At 40.0% G+C, this 23,161-nt stretch overlaps 1 protein-coding gene across 2 annotated transcripts in view; it reads right to left on the bottom strand.

Moving 5' to 3' along the window:
* Positions 1 to 20,655, bottom strand: part of PTAR1 (protein prenyltransferase alpha subunit repeat containing 1) — a 36,001-nt gene extending 15,346 nt beyond the window's left edge. For both annotated transcript variants that reach the window (XM_056513978.1, XM_056513979.1), the window contains exons 1-5: positions 20,536 to 20,655; positions 14,966 to 15,135; positions 8,113 to 8,179; positions 3,163 to 3,267; positions 610 to 823 (exon numbers count right to left, since the gene is read on the bottom strand). In XM_056513978.1, coding sequence (XP_056369953.1) covers positions 610 to 823; positions 3,163 to 3,267; positions 8,113 to 8,179; positions 14,966 to 15,135; positions 20,536 to 20,621 — 642 coding nt within the window. In that variant the 5' untranslated portion in view covers positions 20,622 to 20,655. The remainder of the gene's footprint in view (positions 1 to 609; positions 824 to 3,162; positions 3,268 to 8,112; positions 8,180 to 14,965; positions 15,136 to 20,535) is intronic.
* Between the last annotated feature and the right edge of the window lie 2,506 nt (positions 20,656 to 23,161).

Below are 23,161 nucleotides of genomic sequence, written 5' to 3'. Positions count from 1 at the left end.
AGATGCAAAACATTCAACACCACATAAAGTGTCCCTGCTATCCCAGAAATAGTTTAATCAGCTCTCAGTGTAAATGCTGTCAAAAAGTACAGTTGGAACTGAAGAAATTAGTTACAAGCACTACTATGCGTTCTCCAAATTCATTCCTGCTGTCTTTACTTGGTCCTTCAATATTCTGAAACTACAGGTAAGCTGAATAAGGGCACCAATAAAATGATATTACATTATCAAAATAATATCTGTTACATATTACCTTTTTCCTCTACTGGGAATTTCAAGACTAGTGCTGGAAGAACTACTTAAGAGTTGCCCATTCCTCACTTCTGCTCACACAGTCCCATCAAAACTCTTCCCACACATACATTTAAGAGAGAAACAGAGCTTTGAACACAGGCAAGAAAAATGTGCTAATTCTGCTGAGCAGAACCTGCTTGCAGTGGCTAGAAAAATGCAAAACACACTCACTGCAAGATTTTGCCCACTTTCTTAAAACTTTCTTAGCAATCTGTGATAACTTCACTTTATACTCTTCAACAATCTGCTTTGCAAACCAGTATTAGGGTTTTTTGGACAAGAAAATATAAGAATTTATTCATTATTGTATTATACCTTGACAGTGAGCTTTGCCAAATGCTGTAAAACCCAGATGCGATGGGACCAGGCATTGTAGTTGCTTGGATATCTCCCAGCAGCTTCAGAGCAGACATTCATTTCCTCCTGCACTAGTCGGTGAATTCTCTCCACAGGCGCTGCTCCCAAGTTTCCTTTAGTTGCAAGACTGGGCAAGGAGTTTTCCTGAATTAGTTGTTGCAGCACCCACCGTCTGGTTAAATGATGTAAAGTGTTAATGGTGAGAAACCAATTTTAAGAGAAAAAAAGTTTTTCATTTATACAAATCAAACCTTTTCAACATTTGTATTCTCTGAACTACACTGTAGCAAGATAATGAGTTAGTGGTAAACAACCATCTGAACACCCACCATGCTAAAAGCTACCACACGATGATCACATTCCCAAAACAGCTGTATCAGTTTGTTCACTCTAAGTGATCACGGCTACTTACAGCATAATAAAATGAAACAGAAGGATACAGCAAATTTATGAAACAGCGCAAGCACTGTGCGCATGAAATTTCTAATGGAGTCCTCTTTCAAAGTCCTGCATAGCACTAAAATGAAGTAGCCAAAGCGAGATAGAAAAAAGTGATTTTATAAAAAATTAACTCTGTTTAGTATCTTTTACATCTGACAGTACTGCACAGTGCAATTCAAATTGGTTTCTGTATCTCACCAGCAGTAGCAGAGTGCAAAAGGCTTATGGTTTCAAGGATATAAGCAAAACAAATGCTTTTACTTATGAAGTACACATATAAGTACAGACTAGTAGATGTTTTGGTTTTTATTTTACTTTGGACAAAGTTTTAGTAGTATTTTTAGATGCAACCTCAATACTGCATCTGCAGCCCCAACACAAAAGGGTTCTACAAAAATAGATTACAGATGTGTAATTTTCCACAGAGCAGCCCATGCCAATGGAATTGCAATGGTCCAATGTGGAATGCTCTGGAGAGACAAACATTCTCTGGTGTGCCACACAGAGGTTATCCTATTTTGCACTGGCTCACATTGGTTCCAAAACAAATTAATTGCTTCTTTTTAAGGTGTCAAAATTTCTTTTAACTCCAGATTAAAAGAAATCAATAAATAAAATAAAAAAACCACATTCACTCTTTCTTGAAAGAGAAAATTCTGTTTTGCAAGCCATATGTGTATGTATATATAAAATAGGTAAGTTAACCGCCTACTAAAAAAAGTTAACTCATCTGCTTTTTCTCTCATTTGAAGACATTCATAATAAGTTTGTTCACTCATGGGTTTTATCTATGTTGTATCTTTTTTACTCAGTTATCAAAAATGGACAGAAGTATTCAAAAGTATTAACATGCAAAAAATCTTATTTTTCCCATGTTAGCCACTATGTAGGAAAGATAAACTATGACAAACTGCAAGATTTTTTTCCAATTATAACTGCATACTTTTGCTTCAAAGCCATCAAGCAGCACAAGTCAGTGGCATGAGGATGATGAAAAGAAGTTGAACATCAAAATTAAAAATCAATGCTGCAGAATTTCATTGTTATTGCTGTATTGATGACACACCTTGCATTGTTCCATGCATTGCTTGCGAGGCTTGCTTTGAGAATTCTAAGCTCATGCATGCAGTGAAAAACAAGAGTTTATCAACAACTTCCACTTCAGAAAATTCTCATGTAGTCAGTAAGTTTTGTTATGTTCTTTACAGAGTATGAGGCCCCTAATGCAGTATCAACTTTACAGCTGTCTTAATGCTGGGATTATTAAATTTGAACATTACAAACTGCTTCCCAATGTGTTACACTTAAATCTCTTTAGTGCTGTCTATAAAAGGTCAATTTATCTTTTTATTTCTATCATGAAAAAAGACCACACACATACAAAGTTTATTGGAGTTTTTTTGTTTTAAAGTTGAGCAATGGATTTATACTTCACTTGGCTCTGCTACAGGCATTTTATGATCACTCATCACTGAGATGGTTAGCCTTGTGCATTTGAGTAACTCTGGAGTTAAATTTTCCAAACATGATCTGTTATTTTAACATCCAGTAGTGGTGACTGAATTATTTAGTTTAAGTTAGTAATTATAAAAATAAATTCACCAAACCGAAAAGATCAGTACTGAGATGGAAAAGAACCCAGCTTTATTTATAAAGGTTGGCTTTAACCGAATCTTCACTTTCTGAAATGCATGTAGACAAGCAATACAGTGGTGAGTTGGAGGGAAAACAGAAACCTACAGTGCTCAAATACTTCCAGTTGATGAAATCAGAATTTTCAGGTTGAGAATTTCAAGACACAATAAACCTCTAAGGAAATTCATCTCCCCTCTGAAGTTTATTTTAAAACTGTGCAGCAGAAAAGGTGCATATGACTTCAGTTCTAAGTGTAGAATATAGACAGGTAGTTTCAAAAGCCAAAGCACAGTATTCTGCAGTAATTGTTTCAGAAAATCTGATATATTTCTAGATGTCCTCCCTCATCTATGACTCTCCTTAACCCAAAAACAGGAAATAAAAAAACCCTAGGAAAAATGTTTGAGGAGTCAATAGAAGGCAAAGCAAACCAACCTATGAATCCATGTTTCTGGACTCTTTGGAAACTTGGTTAACGCCAGTTTTCCAAGATGCAAATCTTTAAGTGGATTTAAAGTGCCGGACCGTATTAATTCTTTCCTACAAAAGATAAAAGAAATCTCTGTGAATATAAGTAGCAACCTGAATATGGAACACAAATCCCAATTACAAATTGAATGGCATTTCCTTTGTATCATAACCAAACCAAACTACAAGACTTTAAAAACCCTTTAGTGCAATAATTCATTCTACTATACATATATGTAGTATATACAGTGTTTACTATACATATATATGTACTATACATATATGCACAAAGAACTTCATCTTAATCTGAACACATGCAACCCATTAGTTCTCAAACCTACCTAGAAATTAATGTCAACTATCAGTAGGGTTACATATATGGATAAACAACCCTTCTTGAAATTAAGCCCTTAGATCACTGTGTACATCTGAAAATAGTCTTACACATAGCATTCCTCCACATTAATTTTTGGTTTTTACATACTATTCAAGGTACAGTGTCAAGGTTCTCTAAATTTATAAAGAAAAGGAAAATATTCTCTGTGTGGAGAATGTTCTGCAAATTTAACAAAAAGGTTGCAATTGCTCAGTTTACTTAAATGTAAAACAATCTTTGGTTAAAAAAAAAATTAAAATTTGCCCATGCAACACAACCCTTCCTAGAGTACCTCCCACAGAGGAAAATGAAAATCTGGACTTGGCCTTCTCACCTTCTTTGCACAAAATTCCCTGCCCCTCACCCTCTTCTTTCTAGATTTTATAACTCTTATTGCCTGTCCTGAGCATGTTTGAATACATCACCCCACCACTGGTTACTCCAAGGTCATTAGTCTTCATATCCTATTCTCCAATCTAGTAGGTAGCAGCTTTGAAGTAAGTTTCAAAGTTACCGTCTGCAGAAAGAAATCACACACTTCCGAGAACCTGCAGAAGTCACAACTGAAAACGGAGAGTGCAAGAAGCAGAAGCAATCTTGGCAGGGGTTTGGGTGTTGGTTTTTCTAATAATTTCTGACATCATAATAATAGGCATGGCACTAGTAAATGAGGAGCAGATGATCAACTGTCTGACCAAAAGACCCCAGTGGGATGGGAGGAAATACATTCTGGAAAGATCTGCTATCAAATAAGAAGGCAAAACTCCTCTGCAGTCTGACACAGAAAACATAATGTTGTCCTAAAGTTATGGCACGAGTCTCACAAACAAATTGACGTATTTTCTTTCTGTGAGTACATATTTTCTGTCTGACTTGTAACTTTTAGTAGGAAACTGACTCCATCTGGTACTTTAGCCTTGTGTTGCAATTGAAACTTATAACCACAGTCAGAAACTAACGGTTGCAACACTAACAGTGAGCAATTATTACTTAAATTTGAAGCAGAGGGGGGAATGTATAAATCCCTATGGAAATTTTGCTTCTAATAGCTACTGGGATATCTGTTTTTATCTCAAGCAAGTTCTCAAGCATGCTTCAGATTGGATGCTTCTAGCTGGTTTTTAACAGGCAGTTCAGATATACCAACTGGAAGTGGCAGACTGACCATTCTGTGCCAGTGCACTCAAATTTGGAAAGCAGACAAAAGAAAGATTCAGGATCAGCACTGGAGCAAGTAGAAAACTGCCCATTACTGCAAAGCAAAAGGTGAAAAATTACTTACCATACAGACAGAATGAAAATACAGCCTAGATCAGTCCGATACTTACAATAAATATACATACATATTTAACAAAGATTTAGATTACCAGGCCACCTAACTACCAAAACTTAAACTTTCAGTGAAGAAATTGCTCTTTCTGTATTAAAATATTCACTGTAAGTAAACAGCCTCAGTTATACACTCTTAAACTTCCTCTTTTGCAAAGTACAGACAGGATCCACCTTCACTCTTGTAACAGAAAAGCTGTTTTTAGCTGTAATCATTTCCAAATGAGAGAGTCTCCCATTCACAAAGGACCTCAAGCACTAGTATGACTTATACACTCCCACAAAAAGCTCTTCTAAGGTCTTTCAGTTAATATCCAACTTGGTATATATAATTTCTAGCTCACTTTCTTGCCATGTGGATCATAGATAATGTTTCAGTCTTAAGGATTATAGCTCCCAAAAAAATAATCTGGAATCATTTTGATTTGCCTTATGCTAGCATCTTTGAAGCAATTCATATCTGAAAGCAAAATGGGAATTTTCAGAATGTCTTGTTACCTAATGTCTTTTCATCAATTGTACATGCCAGGAAGTATAACAGGAAGAACAAAGGCATTTATGAAAATTCCTTTACAATCACTTACATAAAATTTTAAGGTCATTTTAAGTTGCAAGACTTTTCAACTTCTAAAAACACAGGATAACTGAATTTAGGATTGACAACTGAAGATATCCATTATCCCATTCAGTGTGACAGGAGTTTCTCTCTTAGTTCCTAGGATGTGACACATCTACTCTTAGCACATCTTCTTCTGCCATATAATTACTCTTGCTCAGGTCTCAGGGTTTAGGTTACAGTCCCTGTCCTTCTGTAACTTTCCAGTTACTTCTAATTCAAATAAATAAATAAAAACCAAACATATATAGTAGGCACATTACAACTCTTCAGCATAGTCAAGGCAGACCATCTATTCCTAGCTAGCCTAGAAAAAGCCTGTTTAAAGTTCTGTGTCCTCCTATGCTTCATTAATCAGATACGACTTCCTGTAATTGTCAGCTGAGCTGAAATGTTCATTTGTCTTCCACAACACCATTTTAATCTTCTGACTTAGCTCTGTCAAATCCTGTGTCCTTTCCTAGGAACGGATTTCCTTTTCTCTCTCTTCTTCTATCTTCAAGTTCAGTGCTAATGAACAACCACTATCTCTGAAGCTTTCAGCAGAATTCAGCATATGAAAAAGGAATTATTCCAGTCTACAATGAGAGAGTCAATAAATTACAAGAAGCACACTGTGTACAGGGCAGTTCTTCAGTAAACAACTAGAACACTTTTTATTTTTTAGGCTACTTAATAGTCTATGATGCTTTTTTCCTCTCAAAATAAAGCAGTGAATTTGTGTACAGAAAATGCAACATGAATCTGGCATTACAAATATCATCTGAGCAACAAGAAACCAATCATCCCACAAGATCCATCATGTGCAAGCAGAGTGCAAGTTTCATACAATTAGTTCTCAAGTGGACTATCTCTGAATAAGGATTTACCACCAGCATCTGTAAGAACACAGTCAGTCCTCTACTCTGTGACTGATTATGCACACATCTGGCTAGCCTGGCCTGTAATTTCACAGAGAAGCTGAAATATATGACAACATAACTAATGTGCCTCCTCTTCAAAACAGTAAACTTCCAGCAGAAGCCTAGAAGAAGGTAGGATGAGATGCAGCAAAGCAGCTCCTTTGCTAGAGTGGGCTCCCTGGTAACCTCCACAGATACTGACTGGCTTGTGTAAAAAGATCTCTCTGGATGCCAAACAGAGCTTCAAAGACAGACTGACTAGTAGATCACTAGTCAACAGTTTGGGGAGTATGGCCAGCTTCTTTAGTAATTTGTATGTTTTGGTAAATCATAAACATCATAAAAGTGAAAACAATCCTTATCCATATTCCTTAGCATTTTTAATCCCACTTACAACTCTGAACTACTATTCTCATGCACATAAAAGCTAACTCTTTCAGCTGTCAGGCACAAAAAAAAGCCAGACTGATAAGGATGAACGCACCTGCAGTAAAAAAAAATTCCACAAAATGCACACTAAAAGTCAATTATAAGTACCATAAAATGAGATTACTGTTAACAGCTTTTATTACTTACACAGGCTCCTAATACCATTTTATCACTTCAAAGCTACTCAAGCTATACATTTTCATGACAGTAAACCCCTTGATATCATATTCATCCCCCTTTTTTAGTCATAAAAGACAGAAAGATATAGAACACAGCAGAATCCTTCAGAAGTATATCAGCAGTGAAAGAAGAAAAAAGTAAAAGCTGAATTTGCCATAACTAGGGCTGACAACTAGAAGCAGCCATCATCTTTCTAGGTCATTTTGTTAATGCATCACCTGCCATAGTGCACTTTAAGTACAGAAGTAATGTTTTCCATTAATGCCCTTCTACAGACTACCATAGTATCACCAGACCTCCAGCCCTTCTCAAACTACAGCTTTAAGACTGTCTCCAGTCTTACCTAGGCAGCAGAAAGAGAATATTCCTCCAACTCTGAAATTTACAGAATAGTTGTAAGATTACAAAGTTGTAAGGAATTGTTGTTTCTGCACCCCCTGAAGAGCAGGGTGGTAAATTCCTGCTCCTCCTCCATTGACTACTGGACAAGTTCTGAAGCTTGACCAATGATGAAGCTATACTAAACCCAACAGGTACAAGAAAGGAGAGGGGAGGGGGGAAATGTGTTAGAAATAAAGGGTAGACACCTTCTCCCCCTCTCTTGCAGTGTGTCCACTGAACTTTGATAGCCTGCACTGGTAGTGGCAGCAAACCCGGCTGGAATCTCAAAAGAACTCAAAGACAGGTAAAAATGAGAACAGTGAATACACACAGCAGACATCAGTAGAGCACTACCCTCATTAACTGCAGGAGGAAAGAGGAATGGTAGTTCTGTAGGACTTATACACCCTGAAAACATGGTGCAAACGTGCCTTCATATGCAGCACTGTAATCTTCAGCCTGCGATTAAAAGAACACCCCACAACCGAAAACAACAACAAAAAACTCAAACCAACCAACTCAACAGAAACCAAAAAACAGCAGACTCAAACTATCTGCAACATACAGGAAAAAAGAGATTTTTAACATTCCTTCAGCACTTCTCAGCTGACAAGTTCTTGCTTCATCACTAACAACTACATAAAGCAAACCTTTCAGTTCACTCATATAAGATCTTTTGATGGCATTTTCTGAGCACAACATACCTTACATTCCAAGCAGTGGTGAAGTCAGGGTTCAGCAGTAGCAGGGTACACGTGATATCTATCAGCTCTAAAATGATGGAACAAGAGACATCAAGATTAGTAGTGATTTGCACAGAGCACTCATCTCTCTGCAGTCCCTTACTCCCTCTCCTCAAAGTCTCTCTCCTATGGGCTGCTGTACCCCTGTAAAATACTGCTCCCATTCCAGAAGAAATGATAGCTTAATTTAAGAGGGAGCAAGATCTGCCATATCCTCATTATTTAAAATAATGAACTTTTTATTATTTAAAATAATGAACAGAGTAGCCCTCAGCAAAGAAAAATCATTATATAAAATCTTCTGTGATTCAGTGATTTTTCTCACTATATATGAGAAGCAGAGAATTCTTCAAAGAAAATCTGAAGACTTCTAAATACTATGGAGAAGTAAAATTATACCCTACTATTTTAGAACAAATCTGAGCTGCATATGGTTGCCTATACCATACTGTTACAAAAAATACACACACTATAAAAAACCTGGGGCTAAAAAATGAAACTGCACAGTTATGAATGAGGATTATAAAAGTGCTCCCTATTAAACTGTACAGAAAACACTTTAAAAATATTGCAAAGGGCTTCAGACTGAAGTTTTAAGACTAATCCAATAAAAAACCCAAAGCAAAACCCAAAACATTTGCTTGCATCCCTGCATTAAGCACTGTATACTGTATTATTTATGTACTACACTTATTTTTAACTATGTCATAAAAACTGAATGTGACTATCCAAGCTTTTACTCTCAATTAAATTTGGCTACATTCTCTCCTAATCGCCCTGCATTTAACATACTAATTAGACGGTACTTCAGGTGATTTCCAGCAAACAAGAGGTACTTAATTATTTGAAGGAAAAATAAAATGATGGTATCTCATGGAAACAGATCTCTAGTTAGTGCAGTTAATACGACTGCAAAATTAAATGTTAGGAAATTCAACAGTAACAGGACAAATTCATTTAAAATGAAAAGGACACGGCTTCATGTATCTTTGAAACAAGAGTGAATATTTTAATAGACCTAAAAGTGAAATACCTTCGTACCTTACTGTGTGTCTAATTGATCATTTATGTCCAACAAAGAAATTGTGTTTTCCATTATGTTCTTCCTTATGAGGAGCATGCTAATCCACCATATAAGGCAAGGGTTGATGGGGGGGGGGCGGGTGTGGTGTGGAATTCTTTAGTGTACTGTTGACTTTGCGCTAAACTAATGTTTTGAAAAGTGTCTCAAGGAACGAATTTAACTTTCTGTTTTCACAAAAGGAACAAACTTAACTTTCTATTTTCACAAGTTTTTGTTAAACCCCTCTTTGCTGCCAAGGAATAAATATTTCTCATATGTGCAAAGCTTCTTCCTTACTTGCTGCCTGAATGTACAAATATTATTCCTTGTTTTACCCAATTCCTGAACCAGAAAAGTATTCAACACCCATTTAATTTTATGCTGCTGATTATCCCAATTCAAATAACCAGGATTACTCACATACACAAAATCAAACATACATAAAATTAAACATCTGCTAACTGTTTTGTGGCTACTGTTTAAACTTTACATTCAAAAATTAGTTTGGAACATATACCAAAACATCATTCTTAAAAGGAAGTATAGTTAAAATTGTGAACTGTGATTGTTTCATGCACATTTTCCATTTTACCTACAATAAATGATTTAGTAATTATTAAATACTACCTCTGTATATGTTATATGCACATCAAGAAAAAGTTTATTATAGCCTACTTCAGTTTTCTGAATACTTCTCAGAAACGATTTTAAAAGTCTACTTAGAAGAATACAGCTTTAGTCATGATTTCCAGTTAGTATGACCATTCCGGCAATATCAAAGGTCTGTAACACATCCAATCATGTCCAACTTAAACAGAATTTGTTGGCATTTTGTCCACTTTCCCATTACAGAGGTTCACTGCACCCCAAACATTATCAAAGGAAAGATGAAGAAAAAAGGGAAATCTTGATGTAATAGAGATTTCCAAGTAATCTCCAAGTTCTTTCATGTCACTGTTCTTTGATGTAACAGATTCGTGAAGCGTGGATTCTCATCCAGAGATGTGAAATGACATAATTAGTAACCTCTAAGCCACTTTTCAACAGAAAAATAGCACAATTCATTAACTTCTGAGCCACTTTTTAACAGGCAGTCTTATGACATCTGGCACACAATGATAGTAGTTGCCAACTATTCCCCCGTGCCAGTAACAAAACCCAACATCTTTTATTTATAATTTTAAATTATTTTCTACCAGATATGTTTCAGGCAAACTACTGCATTATAGGTGCTTACACTGAATGTCCTTTTGCATATTAAAGTCTCCCCAACTGCAAAAGGAAAAATGAAACAATACAATTTTAGCTCACCTTTAAATATGGCTGTATGCAGTTTTTTAGATATTCTGGAAGTAGTTTGTAGCAATTTAAGAAAACCATCTTGACATAACATAAATAGCAAGTATTCATAAATGCATGCAAAAAAAATACTGGAGAAAGGATAAAAACATATTGTAAAATTTAGATTTCTAAACTCAAATAATAAGCAGGAGGAGCAGTCATGATTCTGGATTCCAGGTATCCAGAAGAAACTATAATTAAATTAAACATCTGTGTCACTAACCTATCAATGAATGACTATAAAGCACTTCATTCTTCCAGGATCCTATCAGGAAAAATATCAGATACCATATCTGAAGGCAGACACTTAAATTAACATCCTGTTGTTCTCCTCTGTTCTATTTTAAATGGCTTACAGTGACTCAAACAAAACAGAAGAGGTGAGTAGAGACCACATCTGCAATCACCGATTATTAAAAACCTTCAACAGAATACATAATTGAGTTCTGAAGCAGTAATAGACAAATCTCTCTCTTTACAGTTGCAAAAGAAAACAGCTACTCTGCCAAATTCCAAGCATGCTCTTTCGTCTACAAAAGCAATCTGGAGTCAAATCCTTGAGAATCCTTAAGAGAAAACCGTAAAATCTATTGACAGAGTATACATGCTTATGACACCTTAGAGACAAGCCAAACTGGGAAAGACTTCTGCCCTCATTCTCTCCATCACAGCAGTTCAGTTCCTGCTCAAACCTTTTATCAAATGTGAAACTCAATTATAGTAAAACATACTAAACTCCCTTACAAACAGGGTTTTAAAATGAAGGACCTGGCTATGTTCTACAGTGGTTACAGAAAACCTCACAAGACATGAAAATGCTGCAGATCACCTCTTCTCACAGATCTGAAACTGACTTTTGTAAATAAAGAGACAAAACAGAATGGAGTTTCATTTTCAAAAGAAAGCCAAACAAGTTGCAGGCACTAGCCTAAAATCCATGCTACTGCACTATTCACTGAGAAGAGTTTTCTGAGCTGCATTTCGAGAGGAAGGGCTCTGCAAGGTTTCACCTGTGAGGGACTCAGAGGCCTGCACAGCATCTCTGTGGCATTGGCAGGTGTGACCACAGGCATGACAAAAAAGCACCTGCACTGCTGTGACTGGAGCAGGGTGCTAGCACACAGGTAATGGCTATCAGCTGGCTTCAGACACCCGAAAATGTGACACAGATCTCAATGTCTGTAGTTTGGCTTCAAACAAGAAGCTCTCTCTGTGTGTAAATTTTAATGGTTAGACTTTATAGTAACACTTGAGACCAAAATGAAGTCTCCCTGCTGAAGATCTGCAGCATAATAACAATACACATCACAAACTCCTCCCTCAGACCTCCAAAAGCACTGCAATGAGAACCACTAGTGTTGCTAAGATTGTCTGTGCTAGTGGGTTCAACTCTTTAAATGCTACAGTTTCTATTTAGCTATGTGTCTGTCAACATCAATCATATTCCCTTTATTAAAGCTCTGTTTATTGAATTTTGTAATTGTCTGCATCACAAATTTCAAATGTGGAATGATGCCAAAATCACCAGTTTCTATCAGAACTAAATCAGTAGCAGGTTGGTGGCAGTTATCAAAAAGTTATCCTGGTCTTAATAGGTCCAAACATAAACCACAAAGACCAAGAAGAAATGGAAGTTACTTATGTTAGCAATACACATACCCTAGGAAGAGAGTATTTTAGATATGTCTATAATGAGAAAAAAACATTAAAGAAAATAAATTATGTAAAAAATAAAGGACAATATAAAATTTATTAAGTCCACAAAATATTTTTCATAAATAATCACAGAATGACATGACATCAACCTTCTTGCAGGAGTGTGGGAAACAGAAAGACACAAATACACACAAAAAATCTGTTAGACAAAAATAAAACAAAATCAATGGGTCAGTCATACCCAGCAACGCACAAAAACATTTCAAGTTGTTTAAGCTACTCTTTTAAAGGGTAATTAATTCTAAGGATCAAGCCAGTGCACTATTACTCTAACAACACCCAAGGTGTACAGCTAGCACTGGAAGACTGTATGTTGCCAGGAGAATGGGTTCTTCCCTGTCATGATCTGTCTTGCCTGCCATTTTATTATACTTTCCAAAATACTTGCATTATACATCTGTATGCTTGTAATAAGGAATCAAAGTGTGTTTAACAAATCTAGACCCCACCATCAGGCAGACAAAAGCAGGCAAGACTCTGCGCCTTAAGAATGCTCCCACTGCAAGATCCACTAGTCACTTCAATCTTCTTCCTCCATATCACCTCCAAAGGCAAAAGAAGTTCATGTGCACATCTACAGACCTGACCAACACGACCTGACTGTGCCATACACTACACTTTAATGAGCATCACTGCACAGCTATCTTCCTCCACTCAATGTGAAACAGACTATAGCAATAAAATACTAAAGAAAATTAAATATCAAAGGAGAAAATACTTCATCTCTTGATCTACACAGACCTTCCCTCAAAACTTACCTAACAGTAACACCAAGTAATACAACGTTAGTTAAGACTAGGTTCTAGAGTTTGCACCACTATTTAAAAACTATTCTTTAACTCACTATTTCATAAAGCAACCAGGGAGATTGGCTTTGCTATAGCTGCAATCAACACAACCAAATGAATGGTGGCTGTTTAGTATGCCTCAGGAGGGGAAGACAATCAATCCCACACATTGCGAAGCAAAATGGACAGTCAGTGCTTTACGGACAGGTTAGTTACACATAAACAGAAAAAAATTAAACATGGTAACAGTCCAGAACTGAAACCCAGTTGCTACTGAGATACTAAAGATCTGAACTCTATGAGTGGTCCCAGGGTGCTCTTCAAAAGAACAGATATCTCTCTTTCTGAGGGATGTGAAAAATACTACAGCAGAATACCATAGTAAAAGATACTAGAAAGAAGTCTCTAAAAGGAAAAAAAAAAAACAATACCGAAATAAGACACTGAGAAGCCCAGCAAAAGAACATTCTTTATTCCAACTGCTGCTTAAAAGATACTGTAACAATAAACAAAAAACTTGTTCCATAAACTAGTTATTCTTTTTCATTCTTACTCTGAACAGGACACCTTATAAGGAGTCAAATACTTTGTATGTCACACCTGTTCATAATTCTTTATTTTGAATCTTTTTAAAGAACACATACAAAGTAATTTTTCATGCAAGTTAAGCAAAAAACCAAACCAAAACAAAGAGATGAATACGAAATAAAACTTTACCAAACTGTAGGGTCTAATGATTTCTGGTACTTCGACATCAGAAAAATAGTGCATTAATTTCTTACAGTACATATATACATCACCACACTTTCCTTTTGACTCAGGAAAACAGGAGAAAGTTCCTTCTGTATCAACTAACATCACTTCCTCAAATAACTCACTGAAGTAAGCTGTCTGTCTCTAACCTTTCCAGTTTGGGCAAGAGAGAAAGAAATTTTATTTTCAAATGACCCTAAACTTGTTTAAGTTAAGATGCACAATCCAAAGCCTGCTCTCCTCAGTAATCCTCATTTCTTCCAGAACAGGTTAAACTGGCATTAGGAAGGGTAAATGAACCAGACAGGTGCATTGAGTGCACCCTCAGTAAGTTTCGAGATTACACCATTGTGGTGGGAGTGATCTGCTTGAGGGCAGGAAGGCTCTGCAGGGGGATCTGGACAAGCTGGATCAATGAACTGAGGCCACTGGTATGAGGTTCTGTGACCCAGCCCCTAGGTCACAACGCCACAATGCCACACCACAGGCTTGGGGAAAAGATGTTTAGTGGAAAAGGACCCAGGGTGCTGGCCAGAACCAGCTGAATATGAGGCAGCAGTGTCCCCAGGTGGTCAAGAAGGCCAAAGGCATCCTGGCTTGGATCACAACAGTATGGCCAGCAGGATCACATTAGTGACCATCACGATGCACTCACTGAGACATCAAGGTGCTGGAGTGAGCCCAGAGAAGGGCAACTGGAGCACAAGCATTATAAAGAGGAGCTGGGGTAGCCAGAGGTGTTTAGCCCAGAGGAAAGGGGGCTTGGGGAAACCTTAACTGTTCTCCAAAAGGACATCAAAGGAGATTCCACCCAGGTGAGTGTCAGTCTCTTTTCACAGCTAACAAACAATAGGATGAGAGAAAATGGTCCCAGGCTGCATAGGTTGGATATGAGGAAAAATTTCCTCACTGAAAGTGTTGTCAAAATTGAAACAGGCTGCCCAGGAAGTGGTAGAGTCACCATCCCCAGAGGTATTTTGGAAAATATGTAAACACAGCAGTTAGGAATGTGGTTTAGTGCCGGACTTGGCAGAGTCAGGTTTATGGCCAGTCTCTGATCTTAAAGCTCTTTTCCAAACTAAATGATTTTACAATAAATAAAAAGTGTGAACTAAAGATCACATAATATGCTCTTCCCCAGCTCAGAACTTACCATCCTTGTTCAGCCACTGTTTTCTCTGTCTGTAGAGAAGAAGTTTATTGTGGACATATGGCAAAAGAAACTTCACACACCAGCTCTCCACACCAAGCTTGTTTTCCACTAGGACAATAGGGCTTCGGTTGTATCTGGCTTCAGGACAGGGTATTAATCCAATTTCATCTCTTAAAAAACAGAAAAAAATATATAATTAAGCTTCCTCCCAGTAAGTGACAATTATTTTTCTCAATAGAGCATGCTGGCAATGCTTCCCAACCAAACATTCCATCACCTTTTTTCCTCATCTTTGCTGAAATCTGTAAGCTGAAATAAGTTCTGTTCAATTTTCACAAAGATCATAAATTAAGAAGGTCACATTTTTTCTGTATTTAGACTATCATCCAAGCAGTTTAACTCTGCTGAATCAACACAAGCACCCCACGTCTTGTAACAAATATGTGACAGAGCTGTAACAACTGCTCTGGCAAGAGAAACAGAACGTGCTAACTAGTACATGCACCTGACTGACCAAAAAAACTACCCAGGTGCGCCCTGCAGCAGCATGACCAGGTGCTTTGAAACTAAAGATCACACAGAAAAATACATTCACTGCCACATGTCCCATTTTTCATTGTCCTATGCAAGGCAGCATGACCAACAGGAGGAAGATTTGAGAGGCAGCGGCCAGTCTAATGAGACAATAACTATATGAGAAACTTAAGCCTTTAAAACAACAGTGACAAACACAATCACTTGTACCAGCAAACAAAGCAGAAAAGACTCAGCTGTTTATGGGTTTCAATGGGTTATACCTTATTTTCCTTTTTCGTAAGGCTTTTCTAGCATGCTGAAGAACAGCTTCAGCAGTTTCTTAAAAATAAACACAGTTCATCAAGGATTAACACTTGTTCGGACAGAAAGCAACATTATTTTATACTTTCCACTATGCAGCATTTCTCCACCAGCTCCCATTCAATGGAAAAAAAATGTTGCTAAAGAGGGAAATCCTCAGATCTCACACAGGACAAAAAAGATTTCTTGTGATCTCAGAAAAAAAATTCTCCATCTTAAGTCTTCTTAAAACAAGATTTACACATACACTTGAGTGTTAGTTAGCTCCTCAACCTTAACTCAATTATCTCATACAAAATTTATTACTGGGTACTCTGAGCATGCTGATTTAGTTCTGTGTCCTGACTGGACTATTATTGAGGTAATCAAAAGTGGCACAGTGTGCTTGTTCAAGAACACATTGGCTTATTCAGAAAGTATGTTTGATCTTCCATATATCACAACATATATCATAAGCCGCAGAAGACATAGGTAAGGTGAACTCAAGGTAAAACACTTGCAAATTACATGGCTCTGTCTCCAAACACACACTCGGGTCCCTTTAGCTTCCCTGGTCAGCTGAGAACAGGAAGAAAAAAGCACTCCCCCACCCCACTAAAAGCAAGAAATGGGTATCAAATCAAGACCCTTATCTGTGCTGCTTCACATAACAAAAGCTTGAAGAAGCAAGATTAAATCTAAAATTACATTCCAGTCAGTTTCTTTCAACACAGTATCTTAATAGCCTGAAGTTTGGACATATTGCTGGGTCTTTCTTTTATGAATGCTAAAGCCAGTCCCTGGCCAAACTTTGCCTGGCCTTGCATACAGGGACATGAAAGTCTCCAAAAGCAACAAAGATGCAGACACTGCTTGGCTAATCAACTCTGCGAATTACCACAAGAACTTATAAGCTGTAACTTACAAACAGTATACCAAAGGTAAACAGCAAGGAGAGAAAAAAACCCACAAAATAAACATCCACACCTTTACTTACTACCAAATACAAGAAGTCCGACTTGGGTGAGCTAAGTTTCACAACACTGCTTTGAACACGCCAAAATGAAGACAGGCACCGTTTGCACAAAGCTGACAAGTCAGCCTGAAACACTTCAGAACGCACTCTCATAGGTGTAGCCCAAATCGCCAGAGAACTAAATCCACAGCATACTGAAATGCACTAAGACATAGTTCAATACAAAAAAATGCTTTAGCTGGTATCTCAGTTTTTGCAAAGATGCAAACCAGGATTTGTCATCTGGTAACAACCTTTTCTCCAACACTCTGGCATCATTTTTGTTGATTCACATGGTTCAGAATTATGCTGCATTCAGTTCCTAAGAATCAACAAAATTCACAATGCCAAATATCAGGGATGCAGATTTATGTGAGATGGAGTACCTATCTCACAAAACAATTTATTCAGGGCACCACGCATTTGTCCTTCTGAAGGTCCCTCAGATCTGTAGAAGGACCAAGCAACAGCACAAGCCTACCAGGAGACACTACTCAAGAATGCTTGAAGAGTCTGCTCCGTTATGCACCCAAAGCAAGCCCATGCAGCAGGACTCACATGCAGACACTGCTGAATTTGTGCTTGTGAAACTGAGTGATTGACCATGCAAAACATCCTTGGACCCAGTGCCTGTTTATAGGACAAAACTGCCCAAACTCACTGCCTGCATTTAGGTCAAGGGACAGGTGCAAGATGCTCAGAATACTGAAAGAGACACCAATTGAGGGCTGCTTTTCATTGGTATTTGTATCACTAGCCTAAAGTAAGGTTTGATTTCTCTCCCAATATTTACCAATTTCCTGATATTGTCTCCTGAAGTTTGGAAGTTATTTAGTGCTTTTATATTTATTTCCCTGAAAGCAGGCAGCACAGTCACATTCCAAAAAATTTCACAGATTATTTCTATATTTGCAGGACACCATATCAGTTCATATTCCGGAAACACACTGTGTAAACAGTCAGAAACAGTGGAAGGTTTTAGGTGAGTTGTCATGAAATCTTCCACCGTTACAGCTTCTTCAACTGGAGCTGAGACCAGAGAAGATGTGCAAAATGACAGAACAGTACTGACAAGCCATTGCAGGACCTGCTTCAAGAGTCCTAGTCTGTTGATCCAGCTGTTCAATAAACCCTAGCCAACTTGCTTTAAACTTTTAAAGCTGTGATAATACAAAAAAGTTCTCTCTGTTACAAAACCATAGTACAGCTAGGGAAGAAAGCATTTAGTGTTCCATTATGGATCTTCAGCTTTAGGTACTCCATGTAGAGGGACCTTCTCTGACTTCTCTTCTAGAAAATAATCTTTAAAATAACCCAGCCTCTCTTGGCAGAATGTAAGTAGTACCCTCAGATTTTCTACACAAATTCTGGGCTATCTTCTAGTTCAAGAGTTCATCTTGCCAGTTATGCCCAACAAGTTCATGCATTTTTCTGACAAGCTCATCTGCTTCTGCTTCACTTTATATGCAAAGTAACAGCAAAGTTCAAAGAGAAAGTATACACTGATGTGCACACTGTTGGTGATCTATTCAGCTCCAGTGGGATACCTCACACTTGTGACTTTATCAAGACCAATGCTTGGAAGATTGGGTAAAAATACTTTCCCGTAAATTTAAAAGAAGCTTTACAAAATTGAAAACTATTATGCTGACACAGTTATACAACTGAAAATAAATGAAGCTATTAAAGAGAAAAGGCAAAAAAAATTTTGACTTGTATATTGAGTTAGAAGCTCATCTTAAAATAACACAGTACTGCTGTATATTTCATTTAAAGTGAAAAAAAGCATATGTTACATTTAGTCTAAAACTTTATTTTCACATACTCTTTAGTGCTGATCCCACTTTAAAATTTATGAAATTATGAACCTAACAAAATAGAACACTCATTCTGACAAATGCTAAGTGGGTAGGTGCACAAGCCACCCTTGACAAGAGTCAATAAATGCTGAAAAAGAGGTAAGTAGGGGACAAAAGTATAGTAAGTGAATAGGAACATCATGCATAGAGCAGATTCCTTATTTTCAGTGAAGCTAGGCAGCTACCATGTAAAATAATCCAAACCTGGATCTGTAACACGTTGAATTCAGGATACCACCTGTTAGGCCAGCAGCAGAAGACATGATGCAGACACAAGAAAAGACCTGGCCAGCATGGCTACAGCCTGGTGCTCCCGAGGCACAGAGGCAGCACAGCCTACACTGGCCTGCAGAGTCCCATTTCAACCAGTTCAGAAATCTAGCAGGCAAGACCGTCACTCTTCCGACTTTGAGGGATAAACTAGCAGCAGGCTTGTGCTTTTTCACTTGAAGCACGTCACAGTGCATCAGTCTCAGCACACACAACTCTCACAGCCTACTTTCATCTCTGAGATTTCATCTATGAAAGAAAATTGCAAGAGCAGAAAATTCTTCAAAAGCACCATCTCGAAGTTTGCTACCAATAAAGAATTCTGGCAGGGGAGTGGGAACTATGAAAAAATCAGAACTTTCATTCATAAATATTGGCTGCTTGCAGCACATTATGCTTCACATCCTAAAAAAGAAGCTTCAAGGCAAAACGCAGCCTTTTTTTAACCAGCATCCATATGCTGCATTTTAAAACCTGGCCGCCCACCCAAATTGCTTACTACATTTAAAGAAACATGAGGGTATTTACTCTAATTTTCTCTTGTTAAGCAAAGGGGTAAATTAGGTGTCATAAAATTTTCCTACGTAATTGTTTAACTTTCTGGAACGGATTAATAGGCCACCACCTCAGAGATTACAGAGTTTCCAGCTGACACAAATACACCTCACTTAAATTAGGAAGTTATCACTCATTATGTGCTACCTTATTTGCCATAACCCACATGGAGCTTGCATATAGGTTGAAAGATACTTCCCTAGTTTGTGTCTTAAAGGTTGGGGAAATATATTCTGGGAAACAGAAGTATGGGAGGCACTTAAAACAAGGTCTCAAGGCTGGTCAACAACACTGAAGAATAAAACAGACCATCTTCCCCCCAGATTGCTGGATAAATCTGATTGTCACAAGATAGCAATCACTGTGGTTTGCATTTTCATAGTCATTCTGTCTTCCTCAAAACAACAACAACGAAAAGCACTGGCACTTCTACGAAGAGATACGGATTTGAAGGTGTCATTCACCACAGCGCTCTGTTGTGCAAAGGTGCAATTCAGGGGGCCTCAATCCTCAGCTTTGTTCCCTGCAGCGCCAGAGCCGTGTTCCAGGCAGACACGACCCAGCGGGGCTCGGCAGGGCTGGCCCACCCGCCGGCAAGGCTCAGCCCCATCCCGACACTGCCGAACACCGGGTTCCGAGAGAAGCCACTCAGATGCTTCTCTTTGAAAATACACTCATCGATCCCTGACTGCGGAGCCCTCGCTGTTTTCCACGGCTCATCGGCGGGGCCGCCGTGTCCAGCGCTGGTCGGCGTCCAGCGGCTCAGGCTCCCGGAGCGAGTGCCGGAGAAGCGGCGGCGGCAGGAGAGCACCGAGGACAGGGACACGGCGCCTGCCCTAACGAGACACAGCTGCAGCAGCAGCCGCCCGGAGCCGGCCCTCCCGCTCGGAGGAAACCCGGCTGGTCCCTGCGGCCGCTCACGGCGTGACCTTGGGCCCGGCCCCGGCCCCGGCCCCGCCGGGACCCGCACCCCGCCCGCCGGCGGCCGCGGAACGCGCACGGGCCGCAGGGCCGGCAGCGCTCCGTCCGCGCCGCCGGGCCCTGGCCGCACTCACATGTGTGGGTTCCGCTGGAAGGCGTTGCGGATGTCCTTCACGACCCGCTGCACCAGCACCGCCACCTCCTCCGGCGACTCGGCCATGTTCCCGCGAGCGGCGGCGGGAGCGCTTCCGGGGCAGCGCGGGGCGGCGGGCGCGGGGCGGCGCCGGGGCGCGGCCGGCGGGCGGGCGGAGCGGGCCCGGTGCTCGCCGGTCCGGGATCGCTGTGTGTGTGTCTGTGTGTGCTGGCAGGAGGGAGCGGGCCCGGTGCTCGCCGGTCCGGGATCGCTGTGTGTGTGTCTGTGTGCTGGCAGGAGGGAGCGGGCCCGGTGCTCCCCGGGCTGGGATCGCTCTGTGTGTGTGTGTGCTGGCAGGAGGGAGCGGGCCCGGTGCTCGCCGGTCCGGGATCGCTGTGTGTGTGTGTGTGTGTGTGTGTGTGTGTGTGTGTGTGTGTGTGTGTGTGTGTGTGTGTGTGTGCTGGCAGGAGGGAGCGGGCCCGGTGCTCGCCGGTCCGGGATCGCTGTGTGTGTGTGTGCTGGCAGGAGGGAGCGGGCCCGGTGCTCGCCGGTCTGGGATCGCTGTGTGTGTGTGTGCTGGCAGGAGGGAGCGGGCCCGGTGCTCGCCGGTCCGGGATCGCTCTGTGTGTGTGTGTGTGCTGGCAGGAGGGAGCGGGCCCGGTGCTCCCCGGTCCGGGATCGCTCTGTGTGTGTGTGTGCTGGCAGGAGGGAGCGGGCCCGGTGCTCGCCGGTCTGGGATCGCTCTGTGTGTGTGTGTGTGCTGGCAGGAGGGAGCGGGCCCGGTGCTCCCCGGGCTGGGATCGCTCTGTGTGTGTGTGTGCTGGCAGGAGGGAGCGGGCCCGGTGCTCGCCGGGCTGGGATCGCTCTGTGTGTGTGTGTGTGTGTGTGTGTGTGCTGGCAGGAGGGAGCGGGCCCTGTGCTCGCCGGGCTGGGATCGCTCTGTGTGTGTGTGTGTGTGTGTGTGTGTGTGCTGGCAGGAGGGAGCGGGCCCGGTGCTCCCCGGTCCGGGATCGCTCTGTCTGTGCTGGCAGGAGGGAGCGGGTCCGGTGCTCGCCGGGCTGGGATCGCTCTGTGTGTGTGTGTGTGCTGGCAGGAGGGAGCGGGCCCGGTGCTCGCCGGGCTGGGATCGCCGTCTGTGTGTGTGTGTGTGTGTGCTGGCAGGAGGGAGCGGGCCCGGTGCTCGCCGGTCCGGGATCGCTCTGTGTGTGCTGGCAGGAGCCGTGCCAGGCCGCCGCGCTTTGGCAGATAAACCTCGTGTGTATAGCTTCTCCTTAGGCCCAGGAGACATGGGAGCGCTTATCTCCGCTGCTGAGTGCGAGGGGGCCGTTGTCATTCTGGACTGTTTTTACTTGTCAGTAGAAATTAACGTATTTACAAGGCATTAGTCGTGCTTTGTTGATTTGTCTCTAATTTGAAAACTTGCAATGTCATCATCATCATCTGCTTCATTATTACCTCTCCCTCAAGAGGCCTAGTAGATCCTTCCATATGTTCTTAAAAATAAAATTTAAAACAAAAAAATTGGCATATGGGACATTTTGTGGGGCCTTCTTAATAGCCTGTATATTCAGTTGCAGAATTTAGACTAAATAATACTGGCTTCAAGTAATTGTGTTACATGTCTGTGCTGTTCCAGGTTTTCATTCACTTTGTAGAATGTATTTGTTTTTAATACACACACACACACACACACACACACACACACCACACTTTTTATGATGTATGGTGTCTAAAATTATTGAAGGAAACAGATACATTCTGGATGTCAAATAAGCAAAAATACAAATATGGAGAAAGTTGTTACAATACTTGGTGAGTATTGGGAGATATTTTTAGCTGAAAAATACAAAGTGTTTTTCTAAAATAGCTTAGATTGCTGTCTTCAGCATAACCCCGATTTTTTAATTTATGCTTATTTGCCTTGCTGAAAAGGACTAAGTCAGTTTTATGTAATGGACTGCACACATTTCCTGGCTCACTGGCCTTCTCACTTTGTCCTGTGCAATTTGTTTTGTACGGGTTTGAGTCACATTTGTGAAAAGCAGCAAATTGAAGTTCAGTCTGGGAATGCAGTGACTGAAATAGTTCTAGCTATGAGGTTGGGTTGGGTTAGGTTTTGTTGTTGTAATTCTGTAAGGAGGTTTTGGTGGATTAGACCTAAATGAAGCACCTTTAAGATGTCATTAATCATGACAAAAATACTCTGTGGATTAAAAGTCTAGTTTTTGTGTTTGTGATGGGTTGGGGTTTTGGTGTTTGTTAGTTTTAGTATTGGGTACAAATACTAAAAAAATCAATCATAACAATGCAAAGCTCTTAAAGTACTGAAAATTGATACAAAACTAATAATGTCCTTAAAAGTTGCAAAAGTAGTTCTTTAGAATTATGCAATCAACTGACAATATAGTGTATATGACTTCATGCATATCTTTTGAAAAGGTTTGAATATTAAATTCTATTCTTATTTAAATGTCATAATAAAAGGTATCTTAAGTTGTATATCTTAGCAATTATATGCATTGTTATGGCTTGTAAGGTGGGCATTGATATTAATATTGCATATGACACTTTATAGTAGCTTCTGGGAGTGATTATTGAATTGTCAGCCAAAAATGCTTATTTGCCAT

Source organism: Oenanthe melanoleuca, chromosome Z (genome assembly GCF_029582105.1).
Source record: "Oenanthe melanoleuca isolate GR-GAL-2019-014 chromosome Z, OMel1.0, whole genome shotgun sequence".
Taxonomy (NCBI): Eukaryota; Metazoa; Chordata; class Aves; order Passeriformes; family Muscicapidae; genus Oenanthe; species Oenanthe melanoleuca.
The sequence above is the reverse complement of the archived record's forward strand: the minus strand, read 5'-3'. Positions and strand labels throughout refer to the sequence as shown.